Below are 16,239 nucleotides of genomic sequence, written 5' to 3'. Positions count from 1 at the left end.
AGACGCTGCATGCTGCGTCTGCATCTGACAGTCGCATTGGATGAACGATGCAATACCATCTGATATTGCTATAGCTTACCTTATTTTCCGTCGTATCCGACTTGACACCTGCGTTTTGTCGCACTGCGTCAGATCCACCTGAACAGGGCCGGCCTTAGGCCTATTGGACCAATAGGGCCCCGCACCTCTGGGGGCCCCGCACCACAGAGCAGCACAGATAATATTTCCCTCAGCACATGATGCTGCCTGGCCTGCCCCCAACTTTGAGAGTCCAGCCCATCCCCAAATCCATAGGTCCAGCCCAGCCCCAACTCTGATAAGCCAGTCTATCCCCCAACTCCATAGGTCCAGCCTGCCCCCAACTCTCATAGGCCCAGCTTTCCTCCAACCTTGATAGGCCCTGCCTGCCCCCAATCCAACCAAGCCTGCTCCCAAGCTGAATCGGCCCAGCCCCAAACTAATTGGCCCAGTCCACTCTCCTATTTCCTCCCTCTCTCTCTTACCCTGTGTGCCCCTATTATGTGCCCCTATTTCATCCCTCTCACTCTCTTACCTTGTCTGCCCCTTTCCTTTCTATTTTGTGCCTGTATGCCCTTATTTTCCTAAATACTTGGTGTGTCAGTAGCCAGCAACACTTTGTCTAGGGGCCCCGCCAACATGGTCCCAATTGGGCCCCACATTTGATAGGACCAGCCCTGCACCTGAATCGAGTTGAAGACGCTCATGTAGTTGTACCCTCATCAGTCATCTCTCAGTGAATCAGAGTTGCACCTTTTTCATAGGAACAGCACTTTCCCCTAATAACAAACAATCTTCAGTCCACCCTATAGTAACACATGTTGTAAAGTCATTTCTCTTATTTCCAATTTGCCCACCATCCGGCACACATGAAAGGAGAGAATTAAAGGGGTAATGTCATGGCACTTTGGTGGAAATAACAGCATTTTTGGACCTTTGGCAGCGCAGCAGATGCAGTCCGGAGACCTGACAGGTGCCAGTATCACTTTAAAGGCATATTGTCTGCAGAATAATAAGAGTTTTTAAAGATCCCTAAAACCAACATACCTAATATTATTAATGTAACCCTTTCTTGGCAGTAATAACGGCTGATTCCAGCTGCTCTCTGGGCACAACACAGGTATTACACTGCGACCCTCTCTCTTATCTGGACCCTCACAGAGTAGTATCGGAAAGGTTATAGGCAGCTGAACTGCAACTCTCACAACTTGGTTACTTTATTACTTTATAAAATGACTGGGCACTCATGATTCTTAATCAAGTAAGATATTTATTGAAGAGTAGCAAAGGTACAAGTATTTATTATATAATATTAGATGACACACACACAGCAAGTTAATATTGGGAATTACTCACACCATAAGCGCCTGCTCCTAATTTATCACAATGTCCCAAAAGGTGTTCCAATGGATTATACTAAGATTTCCATGAGTCCTACCAACTAGAGTGTTACATGGGACACTAACCCGAAACTATTATCACATATCTCTGGGTTAATTAGGGAAACCTCTCCTCTCCCACACGGCAAATGTAATAGAACTGAAGCTGCTGGGAGTTGCAGCTTTGAGACATTTGGTGACCCAAAGATAATAAACAGGTAATACCATCAGGTATTGTAATATAACAATAGGTGTGAATCTTGCTCAGTTTTAGTAACCTACAGCAACCTGATGTTTGCTTTCAGACAGGTTGATTGGTTGATATGGGTTACTAGGACTGGAGTATTATTCACACATTTCCATGTCATTTAAATCCCACCCAAAAAAGCCGGCTCTAGAGCCAGGGCGCATCTGGCGCTTTGACATGCGGACTCGGGGTGCTTTTTTATATCCAATCCGAATAGCCAGGTTAGATTTCCATACCCAGAATGCAGCATGCAGGGGCTCAGTGAAGGTGGCAGTTACAGAATGCAAGTGCCTGATTGGCTCACTCAGCTCATAAAAGCATAATTGGCCACCCTCATAATCCAGTGAGACTCTGATTTTATCGCAGGTGGGTCTGTAAGGTAAGTTCTTCCTCTTTCCATCGTGTATCACTGAGTATCTATTGCCCCATCTGAACAAACCCACAGAATTCTTGTTATACCCAATATGGGACTGATTCCCTTTCCTTTTTATACTTGGATATGCGACCCCTACTATAAAAGTGTCACCTCTCATGCACTCCACATCCCAGTAGTGCCGCCCTGAGGAGAAGCTTTGGATACTGAAAGCCTGGGGGGAATCCTGGAACCTTTCAGATGTGTGGAAGTAATTCTGGGATATTTCACTCCATGTTAAACATGTCATGTCACTTGATAGTTGCAAAAGATTATTAGTTGTGTTTATATCTATTTCCATGTCGGAGGCCTTCAGCCCATACACCGGGTCACTTACAGCCTGTAGGGTCAAGCTCCCGGGGGTGTCACTGAGACATTTGGTGTCTTCACTCTCTGCAGGAGACAAGGGACCTATCCCTGGGGCTCTCAGCTCTGAATCTTCTGTCTCAGTGTTTATATCTATATCCTTGTGGCTGCTAATGGCTGCCTTCATGCTGCTCACAATCCCAGCTAAGCCTGTGAGTAACGTCTCAGAGATCAGATCCTCATCCCATAGTGAAGGGTCCTTGTTACCCCCACTCCCCCTTCCCTCAGTATCTGCCTCCTCAGCATCACAGAAGGTGTCTCCATTGGCTTCCGGGGCCTGTAGGACAGTGAGTGGATCTGCCATGTTGCACAGCTCCTCAATGTCATGGATCTGCCTGGACAGCTCTTCCTTTTCCATTTCCAGCTGTTGGATCAGATCAGAGAAACAGAGTGAGACACGCTCTCTTTGCCTGGAGATGTCACTCAGGACTCTCTTCTCCAGGGCTTCCAACTGTTCCCTGATGCCCATAAACTGGGCAGTGACCCTCTCTGTCTCATTGGCTGCTTTCCCTTCCATTTCCCTCCTGCGCTCCTGCAACCTCTGCACATCTCTATCATCTCCGTCTCTCTTTAGGATCAGTTTCTCCAGATTATTCCTCAGTTTCCCTTTCTTCTTCTCTGAAGCCTCGCTGAGCTGCGCCACCTTGTGGCCGATGTGGTGTCCCACCATGAGACAAGAGACACAGGCATTATCCTCCATACAGTAATACTCCAGCAGCCTCTTGTGTGCAGAGCATTTTCTGTTGGCCAAAGAGCTGGAAGGTTGGCACAAGATGTGCTCCGCTGACTTGCTGTGCACCCGCACGTGGTTATCACACAGGGAGGCCTCGCAGTGCAGACAGGATTTAGCAGCAGGTACAGGGGAGTGGATGCAGTAATTGCACAAGATCTCTGTCGCCCCCTGCTGTTCCAGCTGATCAGGAAGGAATCGCTCCGCTATGTTCCCCAGAGTTCTGTTGCTCTGCAGGGCAGGACGTTCTTGGAAGTCAGCTCTGCATTCAGGGCAGGAATAAGCCCCAGATCTCTCCTGGGTGTCCAGCAAACTCCCAATGCAGCCCCGGCAGTAGTTATGGCCGCACGGCAGTATCACAGGGTCTGTATAGATATTCAGGCAGATGGAGCAGTTCAGCTCGTCTCTCAGATCAGCCGCCATCGCTGGGAGTCGGAACAGAAAGAGAAACTCACACGGAACATACAAAGGGGTTGGGCAAAGGGAGGAAACGGCAACTTGTTAACCAAATAACTCCCAATTCAGAAGCCACAGAATGTGTCTGTACAAATAACAAGACAATATGAGGAGAATCATTACAACTACTGGGTAGGCTCCTCCATCTAACAGAAAGTAAGTATTCCCTAATGACATTTTGCAACACCAACAAACTTCCCTCCAATTCATGAGAACTGACAATGGAAGAACTAAAACTAATTCATGGAGGGTGTTACACCGGCAGTCACAGTGGGAGAGTTTACGAGTGGATTAGTTCATGGCAGAAGAGCTGACATTCTTGACACTGCTTCACAGAGGGAGCAACTAATAGGGAAATCCATAAATATTATTTATAGTCTGTAAAGAGAGATCCCATAAAACTATGGCAGCATAGGTATTCCCTGTACTAAGCACAATTCAGCAGGAACAGTCCCCTAAGTTTGCTCATAGTCTGTACAGAGAGATCCCATAAAACTATGGCAGCATAGGTATTCCCCTGTACTAAGCACAATTCAGCAGGAACAGCCCCTAAGTTTGCGCATAGTCTGTACAGAGAGATCCCATAAAACTATGGCAGCATAGGTATTCCCTGTACTAAGCACAATTCAGCAGGAACAGTCCCTAAGTTTGCGCATAGTCTGTACAGAGAGATCCCATAAAACTATGGCAGCATAGGTATTCCTCTGTACTAAGCACAATTCAGCAGGAACAGTCCCCTAAGTTTGCTCACACACAGTCTGTCCTGTATTTCCCAGGAATATGACTAGGATGTGGTACAAACAATAATGTTAAATAGAATACTGTGAGTACTGGGTCATTGTCAGATTCTGGTCTTGCGGTGAGTGGAGAGGAAATGTCTTGACATGTAATAGTTCTTTCAATCAGTATGTAGACTCCAGTATTAGCAGGAGAATTCTGTGAAAACCTACAGTCACGAGTGGGCTCCTATTGTAATAATAAGTAGGTACTCATGACAGTTTGCGCCTGTGAGTAAGTTCCCTGTGTTCCTGAAGGTGACAGTTTGCGCCTGTGAGTAAGTTCCCTGTGTTCCTGTAGGTGACAGTTTGCGCCTGTGAGTAAGTTCCCTGTGTTCCTGTAGGTGACAGTTTGTGCCTGTGAGTAATTCCCTGTGTTCCTGTAGGTGACAGTTTGCACCTGTGAGTAAGTTCCCTGTGTTCCTGGAGGTGACAGTTTGTGCCTGTGAGTAAGTTCCCTGTGTTCCTGGAGGTGACAGTTTGTGCCTGTGAGTAAGTTCCCTGTGTTCCTGGCAGTGACAGTTTGTGCCTGTGAGTAATTCCCTGTGTTCCTGTAGGTGACAGTTTGCACCTGTGAGTAAGTTCCCTGTGTTCCTGGAGGTGACAGTTTGTGCCTGTGAGTAAGTTCCCTGTGTTCCTGGAGGTGACAGTTTGTGCCTGTGAGAGGGAAGAGATAGGGAAGAGAGAGGGACAGAGAGAGGGACAGAGAGGGACAGAGTGACAGAGAGAGGGGAAGAGAGAGGGACAGAGAGAGGGAAGAGAGAGGGACAGAGTGACAGAGAGAGGGACAGAGTGACCGAGAGACAGAGGGGAAGAGAGAGAGACAGAGTGACAGAGAGAGGGGAAGAGAGAGGGACAGAGAGTGACAGAGAGAGTGACCGAGTGACAGAGAGAGGGACAGAGTGACCGAGAGACAGAGGGGAAGAGAGAGAGACAGAGTGACAGAGAGAGGGAAGTGAGAGGGACAGAGTGACCGAGAGAGACAGAGAGGGACAGAGTGACCGAGAGAGACAGAGTGACCGAGAGAGACAGAGAGAGGGAAGAGAGAGACAGAGTGAGGGAAGAGAGAGGGATAGAGTGACAGAGAGAGAGACAGAGTGACAGAGAGGGACAGAGTGACAGAGAGAGGGACAGAGTGACAGAGAGAGAGACAGAGTGACGGACTGAGAGTGACAGAGAGGGACAGAGTGACAGAGAGAGGGGAAGAGAGAGGGACAGAGTGACCGAGAGAGACAGAGTGACAGAGAGAGGGACAGAGAGTGACAGAGAGAGGGAAGAGAGAGACAGAGTGACAGAGTGAGGGAAGAGAGAGGGATAGAGTGACCGAAAGAGACAGAGTGACAGAAAGAGGGGAAGAGAGAGGGACAGAGTGACAGAGAGAGTGACAGAGTGACCGAGAGACAGAGGGGAAGAGAGAGAGACAGAGTGACAGAGAGAGGGAAGAGAGAGGGACAGAGTGACCGAGAGAGACAGAGAGGGACAGAGTGACCGAGAGAGACAGAGTGAGGGAAGAGAGAGGGATAGAGTGACAGAGAGAGAGACAGAGTAACAGAGAGGGACAGAGTGACAGAGAGAGGGGAAGAGAGAGGGACAGAGTGACAGAGAGAGAGACAGAGTGACGGACTGAGAGTGACAGAGAGAGGGACTGAGAATGACAGAGAGAGGGGAAGAGAGAGGGACAGAGAGGGACAGAGTGACAGAGAGAGGGACAGAGTGACCGAGAGACAGAGGGGAAGAGAGAGAGACAGAGTGACAGAGAGAGGGACAGAGTGACCGAGAGAGACAGAGAGAGGGAAGAGAGAGACAGAGTGAGGGAAGAGAGAGGGATAGAGTGACAGAGAGAGAGACAGAGTGACAGAGTGACAGAGAGAGGGGAAGAGAGAGGGACAGAGTGACAGAGAGAGAGAGACAGAGTGACGGACTGAGAGTGACAGAGTGACAGAGAGAGGGACTGAGAATGACAGAGAGAGGGGAAGAGAGAGGGACAGAGAGACCGAGAGAGACAGAGTGACAGAGAGAGGGACAGAGAGTGACAGAGAGAGGGAAGAGAGAGACAGAGTGACAGTGAGGGAAGAGAGAGGGATAGAGTGACCGAAAGAGACAGAGTGACAGAAAGAAGGGAAGAGAGAGGGACAGAGTGACAGAGAGAGAGACAGAGTGACAGAGAGAGGGGAAGAGAGAGGGACAGAGTGACAGAGAGAGAGACAGAGTGACAGAGAGAGGGGAAGAGAGAGGGACTGAGAGTGACAGAGAGAGGGACAGAGTGACAGAGCGAGGGGAAGAGAGAGGGACAGAGAGTGACAGAGAGAGTGACCGAGTGACAGAGTGACCGAGAGAGACAGAATGACAGAGAGAGGGACAGAGAGTGACAGAGTGACCGAGAGACAGAGTGACCGAGAGAGGGGAAGAGAGAGAGACAGAGTGACAGAGAGAGGGACAGAGAGTGACAGAGAGTGGGACAGAGTGACCGAGAGAGACAGAGTGACAGAGAGGGACAGAGTGACCGAGAGGGACAGAGAAAGGGAAGAGAGAGACAGAGTGACAGAGTGAGGGAAGAGAGAGGGATAGAGTGACAGAGAGACAGAGTGACAGAGAGAGGGGAAGAGACAGGGACTGAGAGTGACAGAGTGACAGAGAGAGGGGAAGAGAGAGGGACAGAGTGACAGAGAGAGAGACAGAGTGACAGAGAGAGGGGAAGAGAGAGGGACTGAGAGTGACAGAGAGGGACAGAGTGACAGAGAGGGACAGAGTGACAGAGAGAGGGACTGAGAATGACAGAGAGAGGGACAGAGAGTGACAGAGGGACCGAGAGTGACAGAGGGACCGAGAGAGACAGAGTGACAGAGAGAGGGACAGAGAGTGACAGAGAGGGAAGAGAGAGACAGAGTGAGGGAAGAGAGAGGGATAGAGTGACCGAGAGAGACAGAGTGACAGAAAGAGGGGAAGAGAGAGGGACAGAGAGTGATAGAGTGACAGAGAGAGAGACAGAGAGAGGGGAAAAGAGAGGGACTGAGAGTGACAGAGAGAGGGACAGAGTGACAGAGAGAGGGGAAGAGAGAGACAGAGTGACAGAGAGAGGGACAGAGTGACAGAGAGAGGGGGGGAAGAGACAGGGACTGAGAGTGACAGAGAGAGGGGAAGAGAGAGGGACAGAGTGACAGAGAGAGGGAAGAGAGAGAGAGAGTGACAGAGAGAGGGGAAGAGAGAGGGACAGAGAGAGGGACAGAGTGACAGAGAGAGGGACAGAGTGACAGAGAGAGGGACAGAGTGACAGAGGGAGGGACAGAGTGACAGAGAGAGGGGAAGAGAGAGTGATAGAGAGGGACAGAGTGACAGAGAGAGAGACAGAGTGACAGAGAGAGACAGAGTGAGGGACAGAGTGACAGAGAGAGGGGAAGAGACAGGGACTGAGAGTGACAGAGAGAGGGGAAGAGAGAGGGACAGAGTGACAGAGAGAGAGACAGAGTGACAGAGAGAGGGGAAGAGAGAGGGACTGAGAGTGACAGAGAGGGACAGAGTGACAGAGAGGGACAGAGTGACAGAGAGAGGGACTGAGAATGACAGAGAGAGGGGAAGAGAGAGGGACAGAGAGAGTGACAGAGAGTGGGACAGAGTGACCGAGAGAGACAGAGTGACAGAGAGGGACAGAGTGACCGAGAGGGACAGAGAAAGGGAAGAGAGAGACAGAGTGACAGAGTGAGGGAAGAGAGAGGGATAGAGTGACAGAGAGAGGGGAAGAGACAGGGACTGAGAGTGACAGAGTGACAGAGAGAGGGGAAGAGAGAGGGACAGAGTGACAGAGAGAGAGACAGAGTGACAGAGAGAGGGGAAGAGAGAGGGACTGAGAGTGACAGAGAGAGGGACTGAGAATGACAGAGAGAGGGACAGAGAGTGACAGAGGGACCGAGAGTGACAGAGGGACCGAGAGAGACAGAGTGACAGAGAGAGGGACAGAGAGTGACAGAGAGGGAAGAGAGAGACAGAGTGAGGGAAGAGAGAGGGATAGAGTGACCGAGAGAGACAGAGTGACAGAAAGAGGGGAAGAGAGAGGGACAGAGAGTGATAGAGTGACAGAGAGAGAGACAGAGAGAGGGGAAGAGAGAGGGACTGAGAGTGACAGAGAGAGGGACAGAGTGACAGAGAGAGGGGAAGAGAGAGACAGAGTGACAGAGAGAGGGACAGAGTGACAGAGAGAGGGGGGGAAGAGAGAGGGACTGAGAGTGACAGAGAGAGGGGAAGAGAGAGGGACAGAGTGACAGAGAGAGGGAAGAGAGAGAGAGAGTGACAGAGAGAGGGACAGAGTGACAGAGAGAGGGACAGAGTGACAGAGAGAGGGACAGAGTGACAGAGGGAGGGACAGAGTGACAGAGAGAGGGGAAGAGAGAGTGATAGAGAGGGACAGAGTGACAGAGAGAGAGACAGAGTGAGGGACAGAGTGACAGAGAGAGGGGAAGAGACAGGGACTGAGAGTGACAGAGAGAGGGGAAGAGAGAGGGACAGAGTGACAGAGAGAGAGACAGAGTGACAGAGAGAGGGGAAGAGAGAGGGACTGAGAGTGACAGAGAGGGACAGAGTGACAGAGAGGGACAGAGTGACAGAGAGAGGGACTGAGAATGACAGAGAGAGGGAAAGAGAGAGGGGAAGAGAGAGGGACAGAGAGTGACAGAGGGACCGAGAGTGACAGAGGGACCGAGAGAGACAGAGTGACAGAGAAAGGGACAGAGAGTGACAGAGAGGGAAGAGAGAGACAGAGTGAGGGAAGAGAGAGGGATAGAGTGACCGAGAGAGACAGAGTGACAGAAAGAGGGGAAGAGAGAGGGACAGAGAGTGATAGAGTGACAGAGAGAGAGACAGAGAGAGGGGAAGAGAGAGGGACTGAGAGTGACAGAGAGAGGGACAGAGTTACAGAGAGAGGGGAAGAGAGAGACAGAGTGACAGAGAGAGGGACAGAGTGACAGAGAGAGGGGGGAAGAGAGAGGGACTGAGAGTGACAGAGAGAGGGGAAGAGAGAGGGACAGAGTGACAGAGAGAGGGAAGAGAGAGACAGAGTGACAGAGAGAGGGGAAGAGAGAGTGACAGAGAGAGGGACAGAGTGACAGAGAGAGGGACAGAGAGACAGAGGGAGGGACAGAGTGACAGAGAGAGGGGAAGAGAGAGTGATAGAGAGGGACAGAGTGACAGAGAGAGAGACAGAGTGACAGAGAGAGACAGAGTGAGGGACAGAGTGACAGAGAGAGGGGAAGAGACAGGGACTGAGAGTGACAGAGAGAGGGGAAGAGAGAGGGACAGAGTGACAGAGAGAGAGACAGAGCGACAGAGAGAGGGGAAGAGAGAGGGACTGAGAGTGACAGAGTGACAGAGAGGGACAGAGTGACAGAGAGAGGGACTGAGAATGACAGAGAGAGGGGAAGAGAGAGGGACAGAGAGAGGGACAGAGAGTGACAGAGGGACCGAGAGTGACAGAGGGACCGAGAGAGACAGAGGGACAGAGAGTGACAGAGAGGGAAGAGAGAGACAGAGTGAGGGAAGAGAGAGGGATAGAGTGACCGAGAGAGACAGAGTGACAGAAAGAGGGGAAGAGAGAGGGACAGAAAGTGATAGAGTGACAGAGAGAGAGACAGAGAGAGGGGAAGAGAGAGGGACTGAGAGTGACAGAGAGAGGGACAGAGTGACAGAGAGAGGGGAAGAGAGAGACAGAGTGACAGAGAGAGGGACTGAGAGTGACAGAGAGAGGGGGGGAAGAGAGAGGGACTGAGAGTGACAGAGAGAGGGGAAGAGAGAGGGACAGAGTGACAGAGAGAGGGAAGAGAGAGACAGAGTGACAGAGAGAGGGGAAGAGAGAGTGACAGAGAGAGGGACAGAGTGACAGAGAGAGGGACAGAGTGACAGAGGGAGGGACAGAGTGACAGAGAGAGGGGAAGAGAGAGTGATAGAGAGGGACAGAGTGACAGAGAGAGAGACAGAGTGACAGAGAGAGACAGAGTGAGGGACAGAGTGACAGAGAAAGGGGGGGAAGAGAGAGGGACTGAGAGTGACAGAGAGAGGGGAAGAGAGAGGGACAGAGAGTGACAGAGAGAGACAGAGAGAGACAGAGTGACAGAGAGAGGGACAGAGTGACAGAGAGAGGGACAGAGAGAGTGACAGAGAGAGGGACAGAGTGACCGAGAGAGGGACAGAGTGACAGAGAGAGGGACAGAGTGACCGAGAGAGACAGAGTGACAGAGAGAGTGACAGAGAGAGGGACAGAGTGACAGAGAGAGGGGAAGAGAGAGGGACTGAGAGAGAGAGAGAGTGACAGAGAAAGGGGAAGAGAGAGTGACAGAGTGACAAGAGAGAGGGACAGAGTGACAGAGAGAGACAGAGTGACAGAGAGAGGGGAAAAGAGAGGGACAGAGTGACAGAGAGAGGGACAGAGTGACAAGAGAGAGAGACAGAGTGACAGAGAGAGGGGAAGAGAGAGGGACAGAGAGAGTGACAGAGAGAGGGAAGAGACAGAGAGTGACAGAGAGAGGGACAGAGTGACCGAGAGAGGGACAGAGTGACAGAGTGAGGGACAGAGTGACAGAGAGGGGAAGAGAGAGTGACAGAGAGAGAGAGCGACAGAGAGAGCGACAGAGTGACAGAGAGAGGGACAGAGTGACAGAGAGATGGGAAGAGAGAGGGACAGAGAGAGGGACAGAGAGTGACAGAGGGACCGAGAGTGACAGAGGGACCGAGAGAGACAGAGGGACAGAGAGTGACAGAGAGGGAAGAGAGAGACAGAGTGAGGGAAGAGAGAGGGATAGAGTGACCGAGAGAGACAGAGTGACAGAAAGAGGGGAAGAGAGAGGGACAGAAAGTGATAGAGTGACAGAGAGAGAGACAGAGAGAGGGGAAGAGAGAGGGACTGAGAGTGACAGAGAGAGGGACAGAGTGACAGAGAGAGGGGAAGAGAGAGACAGAGTGACAGAGAGAGGGACTGAGAGTGACAGAGAGAGGGGGGGAAGAGAGAGGGACTGAGAGTGACAGAGAGAGGGGAAGAGAGAGGGACAGAGTGACAGAGAGAGGGAAGAGAGAGACAGAGTGACAGAGAGAGGGGAAGAGAGAGTGACAGAGAGAGGGACAGAGTGACAGAGAGAGGGACAGAGTGACAGAGGGAGGGACAGAGAGAGGGGAAGAGAGAGTGATAGAGAGGGACAGAGTGACAGAGAGAGAGACAGAGTGACAGAGAGAGACAGAGTGAGGGACAGAGTGACAGAGAAAGGGGGGGAAGAGAGAGGGACTGAGAGTGACAGAGAGAGGGGAAGAGAGAGGGACAGAGAGTGACAGAGAGAGACAGAGAGTGACAGAGAGAGACAGAGTGACAGAGAGAGGGACAGAGTGACAGAGAGAGGGACAGAGAGAGTGACAGAGAGAGAGTGACAGAGAGAGGGACAGAGTGACCGAGAGAGGGACAGAGTGACAGAGAGAGGGACAGAGTGACCGAGAGAGACAGAGTGACAGAGAGAGTGACAGAGAGAGGGACAGAGTGACAGAGTGACAGACAGAGTGACAGAGAGAGGGACAGTGTGACAGAGAGAGGGACAGAGTGACAGAGAGAGGGGAAGAGAGAGGGACTGAGAGAGAGAGAGAGTGACAGAGAAAGGGGAAGAGAGAGTGACAGAGTGACAAGAGAGAGGGACAGAGTGACAGAGAGAGACAGAGTGACAGAGAGAGGGGAAAAGAGAGGGACAGAGTGACAGAGAGAGGGACAGAGTGACAAGAGAGAGAGACAGAGTGACAGAGAGAGGGGAAGAGAGAGTGACAGAGAGAGGGAAGAGACAGAGAGTGACAGAGAGAGGGACAGAGTGACCGAGAGAGGGACAGAGTGACAGAGAGAGGGACAGAGTGACAGAGTGAGGGACAGAGTGACAGAGAGGGGAAGAGAGAGTGACAGAGAGAGAGAGCGACAGAGAGAGCGACAGAGTGACAGAGAGAGGGACAGAGTGACAGAGAGATGGGAAGAGAGAGGGACAGAGTGTCAGAGAGAGGGACAGAGTGACAGAGAGAGGGACAGAGTGACAGAGAGAGGGGAAGAGAGAGGGACAGAGTGACAGGAAAAGTTTACCCAGGAAAATAATGTAGTTTTTTTTTTTCAGGACAACCTGAGCTTTGAAAATATGTAAGAATTTTGGTGTTATTCTACTTCTGTAAATAAATAAATAAATAGGCTTCTAAGTGTCTAATAAAATGAAGAAAAAAAATATAAAACATGTTTACAAAGGACAATCGCATATGTCAGCAACATCATTTATTTTATGTACAAGCCGATTTGGAAAGGTCTATGTCTCCTGAACGCGGCGATACCAAATGTATATAGTTTTATGTAGATTTCTAACTTGTATAGATCCCCAACTGTGTGTTAAGACCCCCAAACTGTAAAAAGACCCCCCGAAAACCATATATTTTTGGTAAAGGGGTTGTTCCCCTTTGTGTTAACTTTTAGTATGATGTAAAGAGTGATATTCTGAGACAATTTGCAATTGGTTTTAATGTTTTATTATTTGTGGGTTTTGAGTTATTTAGCTTTTTATTCAGCAGCTCTCCAGTTTGCTAGGGTCCGAATTCCCCTAGCAACCATGCATTGATTTAAATAAGAGACTGGAATATGAATAGGAGAGGCCTGAATAGAAAGATGAGTAATAAACAGTAGCAATAACAATACATTTGTAGCCTTACAGAACATTTGTTTTTTAGATGGGGTCAGTGAACCCCCATATGAAAGATGGAAAGAGTCAGAAGAAGAAGGCAAATAACCCAAAAACTAAATAATGAAGACCAATTGAAAAGTTGCTTAGAATCGGCCATTCAATAACCTGCTGAAAGATTAGGAATAAAATTGCAATAAAAGCACAAAAATAGCATAAATCAATAAAATTAAATAATTAATACGACAGCGTAATTAGTGGCCAATATCGATTATCCATTCGTCACGCTGTCAAAATACATTTTTAGGCAAAACAAACAAAAGATAAGAGTACAATGAGTAAGTAAAAAAAAAACCACACCTGTTTGTGAGTGTTTTGTGTACATGTTTGTGTGTGTTAAAAGTTGTCCAAGTGTGCAAATACGAGTACAAAAGGGACCAAGTGTGCTTAAATCAATAAAATACCAATCTTTGCTAAAATTGTGTGTGTAAGTGCATAAATGTACTGTAAGTGTGTGTAAGTGCATAAATGTACTGTGTGTGTAAGTGCAGGTAAGTGTGTAAAAAAACGAGCACTTACCGTTTTTGTAGCAGGAGACTCGCTGGAATCGATGGAGATATTGCGCCGCAGGAAGTGAGTGGGGGCGGATGTGCGTCGTGGAGGAAGTAAGAAAGTAGCAGCAGCTCCATACATGGCGCATCTGCTACTTTGAAGTTGGATCTGCAACAATCGCGACGTAGATCCGACTTGATAGCCCCCCAGCCTGGTTGCCCAGGGGGCTGTCAACCCTCCAGACTCTCTGCAGAAGCGGCAAAAGCCGCGGATGCAGAAAGAAGGGCTCAGCTGCAGGAGAACGTACGTTCTTGGCAGCCTGAGCCCTGAACCGCCAGCACGTTCGCTGTACGTACTTGGCAGTTGAAGGGTTAAAATAGGCCCTGGCATTTCCGGTATGCAGAGACCAATTCAGCCCACACAGGAGCACAAAGAGCCCCACCAGGCCACCAAATAGTGACTTTCTATGGCACCTTATAGCCGCCCCTCTGGCATTTGCAAGAACCCACAGATTGCCAGTCCGGGCCTGGACACTACAATATCTTAAATGGATTGTTCACCTTTGATTTAAATTTTAGTATAATGTAGGGTGTTATGTTCTGGGACAATTTGCAATTTGTTCACATTTTTTTTTAATCGTGTTTTTTTTTGTTATGTAGTTTTTAATTCTGTAGTTCTCTAGTTTGCTATTGCAACCATCTGGTTGCTAGGGTACAAATACCCCCTAGCAACCATGCATTGGATTTGAAAAAGGTGGAAAATCAATAGGAGATGCCTGAATAGGAAAGGGAGTAAACGAAACGCAGCCTTAGCAATGCATTTGTAGCCTTACAGAGCATGTTATTTTTTTTTTTAGACGGGGTCAGTATTTGAATGATAAAGTTAGAATAGTGCAGAAACTATAAAAAATAAAAGATAAAAGGACAAGTAAATCGAACATGGCTAAAAACTCAGCCCACACAGAAGCACAAAGAGCCCCACCAGGCCACCAAATAGTGACTTTCTATGGCACCTTATAGCCGCCCCTCTGGCATTTGCAAGAACTCACAAATTGCCAGTCCGGGCCTGGACACTACAATATCTTAAATAGATTGTTCACCTTTGATTTAAATTTTAGTACAAGTATGGGATCTGTTATCCAGAATGCTCGGGACCTGGGGTTTTCCGGATAATGGATCTTTCTGTAATTTGGGTCTTCGTGCCTTACGTCTACTAGAAATTAATTTAAACATTAAATAAACCCAATAGGCTGGTTTTGCTTCCAATAAGGATTTATTATATCTTAGTTGGGATCAAGTACAAGCGACTGTTTTATTATTACACAGAAAAAGGAAATCATTTTTAAAAATTTAGATTATTTGGATAAAATGGAGTCTATGGGAGACATTCCATAATTCGTTGCTTTCGGGTTTCCGGATAAGGGATCCTATACCTGTATAATGTAGGGTGTTATGTTCTGGGACAATTTGCAATTTGTTTACATTTTTTAATCTTGTTTTTTTTTTTTGGTTATTTAGCTTTTAAATCTGTAGCTCTCTCGTTTGCTGTTGCAACCATCTGGTTTCTAGGGTACAAATACCCATAGCAACCATGCATTGTAAAAGGTGGGAAATCAATAGGAGATGCCTGAATAGGAAAAGGAGTAATCGAAACGCAGTCTTTGCATTTGTAGCCTTACAGAGCAGGGTTTTTTTTAGAGGTGGTCAGTATAAAGTTAGAATAGAGCAAAAAAATAGAAGCTAAAGGACAAGTAAATCAAACATGGGTAAAAACTGGTTTATAAAACAAACGAGCAAGCTGCAAAGCTATGGTAAATACCTGTAATGACAATAATGGCAATAAAATAAATCAAATATAAAATAAAAAAATTAAAACCGTATAAAATAAATAAAATTAAGGCAATAAAACTAGAAAAATATTATATATTATAAAATATTAAAGTAAAACACAAAGCCATGGGAGGTAAAGTACAGAGAAACCTGCTCTCTCTTGTGCAGTGTCAATTATTTGCAAGCAGCAAGCTAAATTATTTAAAAAAAAATAAAAACCAAAATAAACATGAAATAATTAAAGTATATGCCACATTTCAGTTAATGATCTAATTAGCAGCACAAATGGGGTAAATAAATGAAGCCGCCGGCGTGCCTCGCCAAACAATGTCTGTGGGAAGAAATGGCAACGCCTACAAGTGGCAGCTTTAACTTAATTGGTCAAAACCTGAGACTCCTATTGGCTGGGGAAAAAATGCGCCAAATAGAAAACTAGAAATTTAAAAAAAAAAAAAAAAAAGAGTGAATACAGCAGCCCAGGACAGAATACGGTCGCCCACCACTTTAGAAACAAGCCAGACGGCTGATGCCTGATACCCTATAACTGACAGCTGAAGGAGGAAGGCTGAGGGCGGAGCTATGATGAGTGACGTCTGAGGGGGAGGCTGTGACTACAAAGGCAAACGATGCGCTATAGACAACGCATGCAGCAAAGGTAATTAGGCGCACGATGTCCTAAAACGCGTTCCGTACAGGAGGGCTCAGTGGGAAGGAAGAGGCAGTGGCAGATCTGCTGAGCCGGGGGCGGGGTCACGGTCCGTCTCAACTGAGCCGGTGGGCGGAGTCACGGCAGATCAGCTGAGCCGGG

At 48.4% G+C, this 16,239-nt stretch overlaps 1 protein-coding gene across 1 annotated transcript; it reads right to left on the bottom strand.

Moving 5' to 3' along the window:
- Nucleotides 1–1,268: 1,268 nt before the first annotated feature.
- LOC108697494 (E3 ubiquitin/ISG15 ligase TRIM25) lies at nucleotides 1,269–3,628 on the bottom strand. The gene has a single exon (XM_018227587.2). The coding sequence runs from the start codon at nucleotides 3,573–3,575 to the stop codon at nucleotides 1,743–1,745; it is 1,833 nt and encodes a 610-aa protein (XP_018083076.1). The 5' UTR covers nucleotides 3,576–3,628; the 3' UTR covers nucleotides 1,269–1,742.
- Between the last annotated feature and the right edge of the window lie 12,611 nt (nucleotides 3,629–16,239).

This window comes from Xenopus laevis, chromosome 1L, assembly GCF_017654675.1.
Source record: "Xenopus laevis strain J_2021 chromosome 1L, Xenopus_laevis_v10.1, whole genome shotgun sequence".
Classification (NCBI taxonomy): Eukaryota; Metazoa; Chordata; class Amphibia; order Anura; family Pipidae; genus Xenopus; species Xenopus laevis.
The sequence above is the reverse complement of the archived record's forward strand: the minus strand, read 5'-3'. Positions and strand labels throughout refer to the sequence as shown.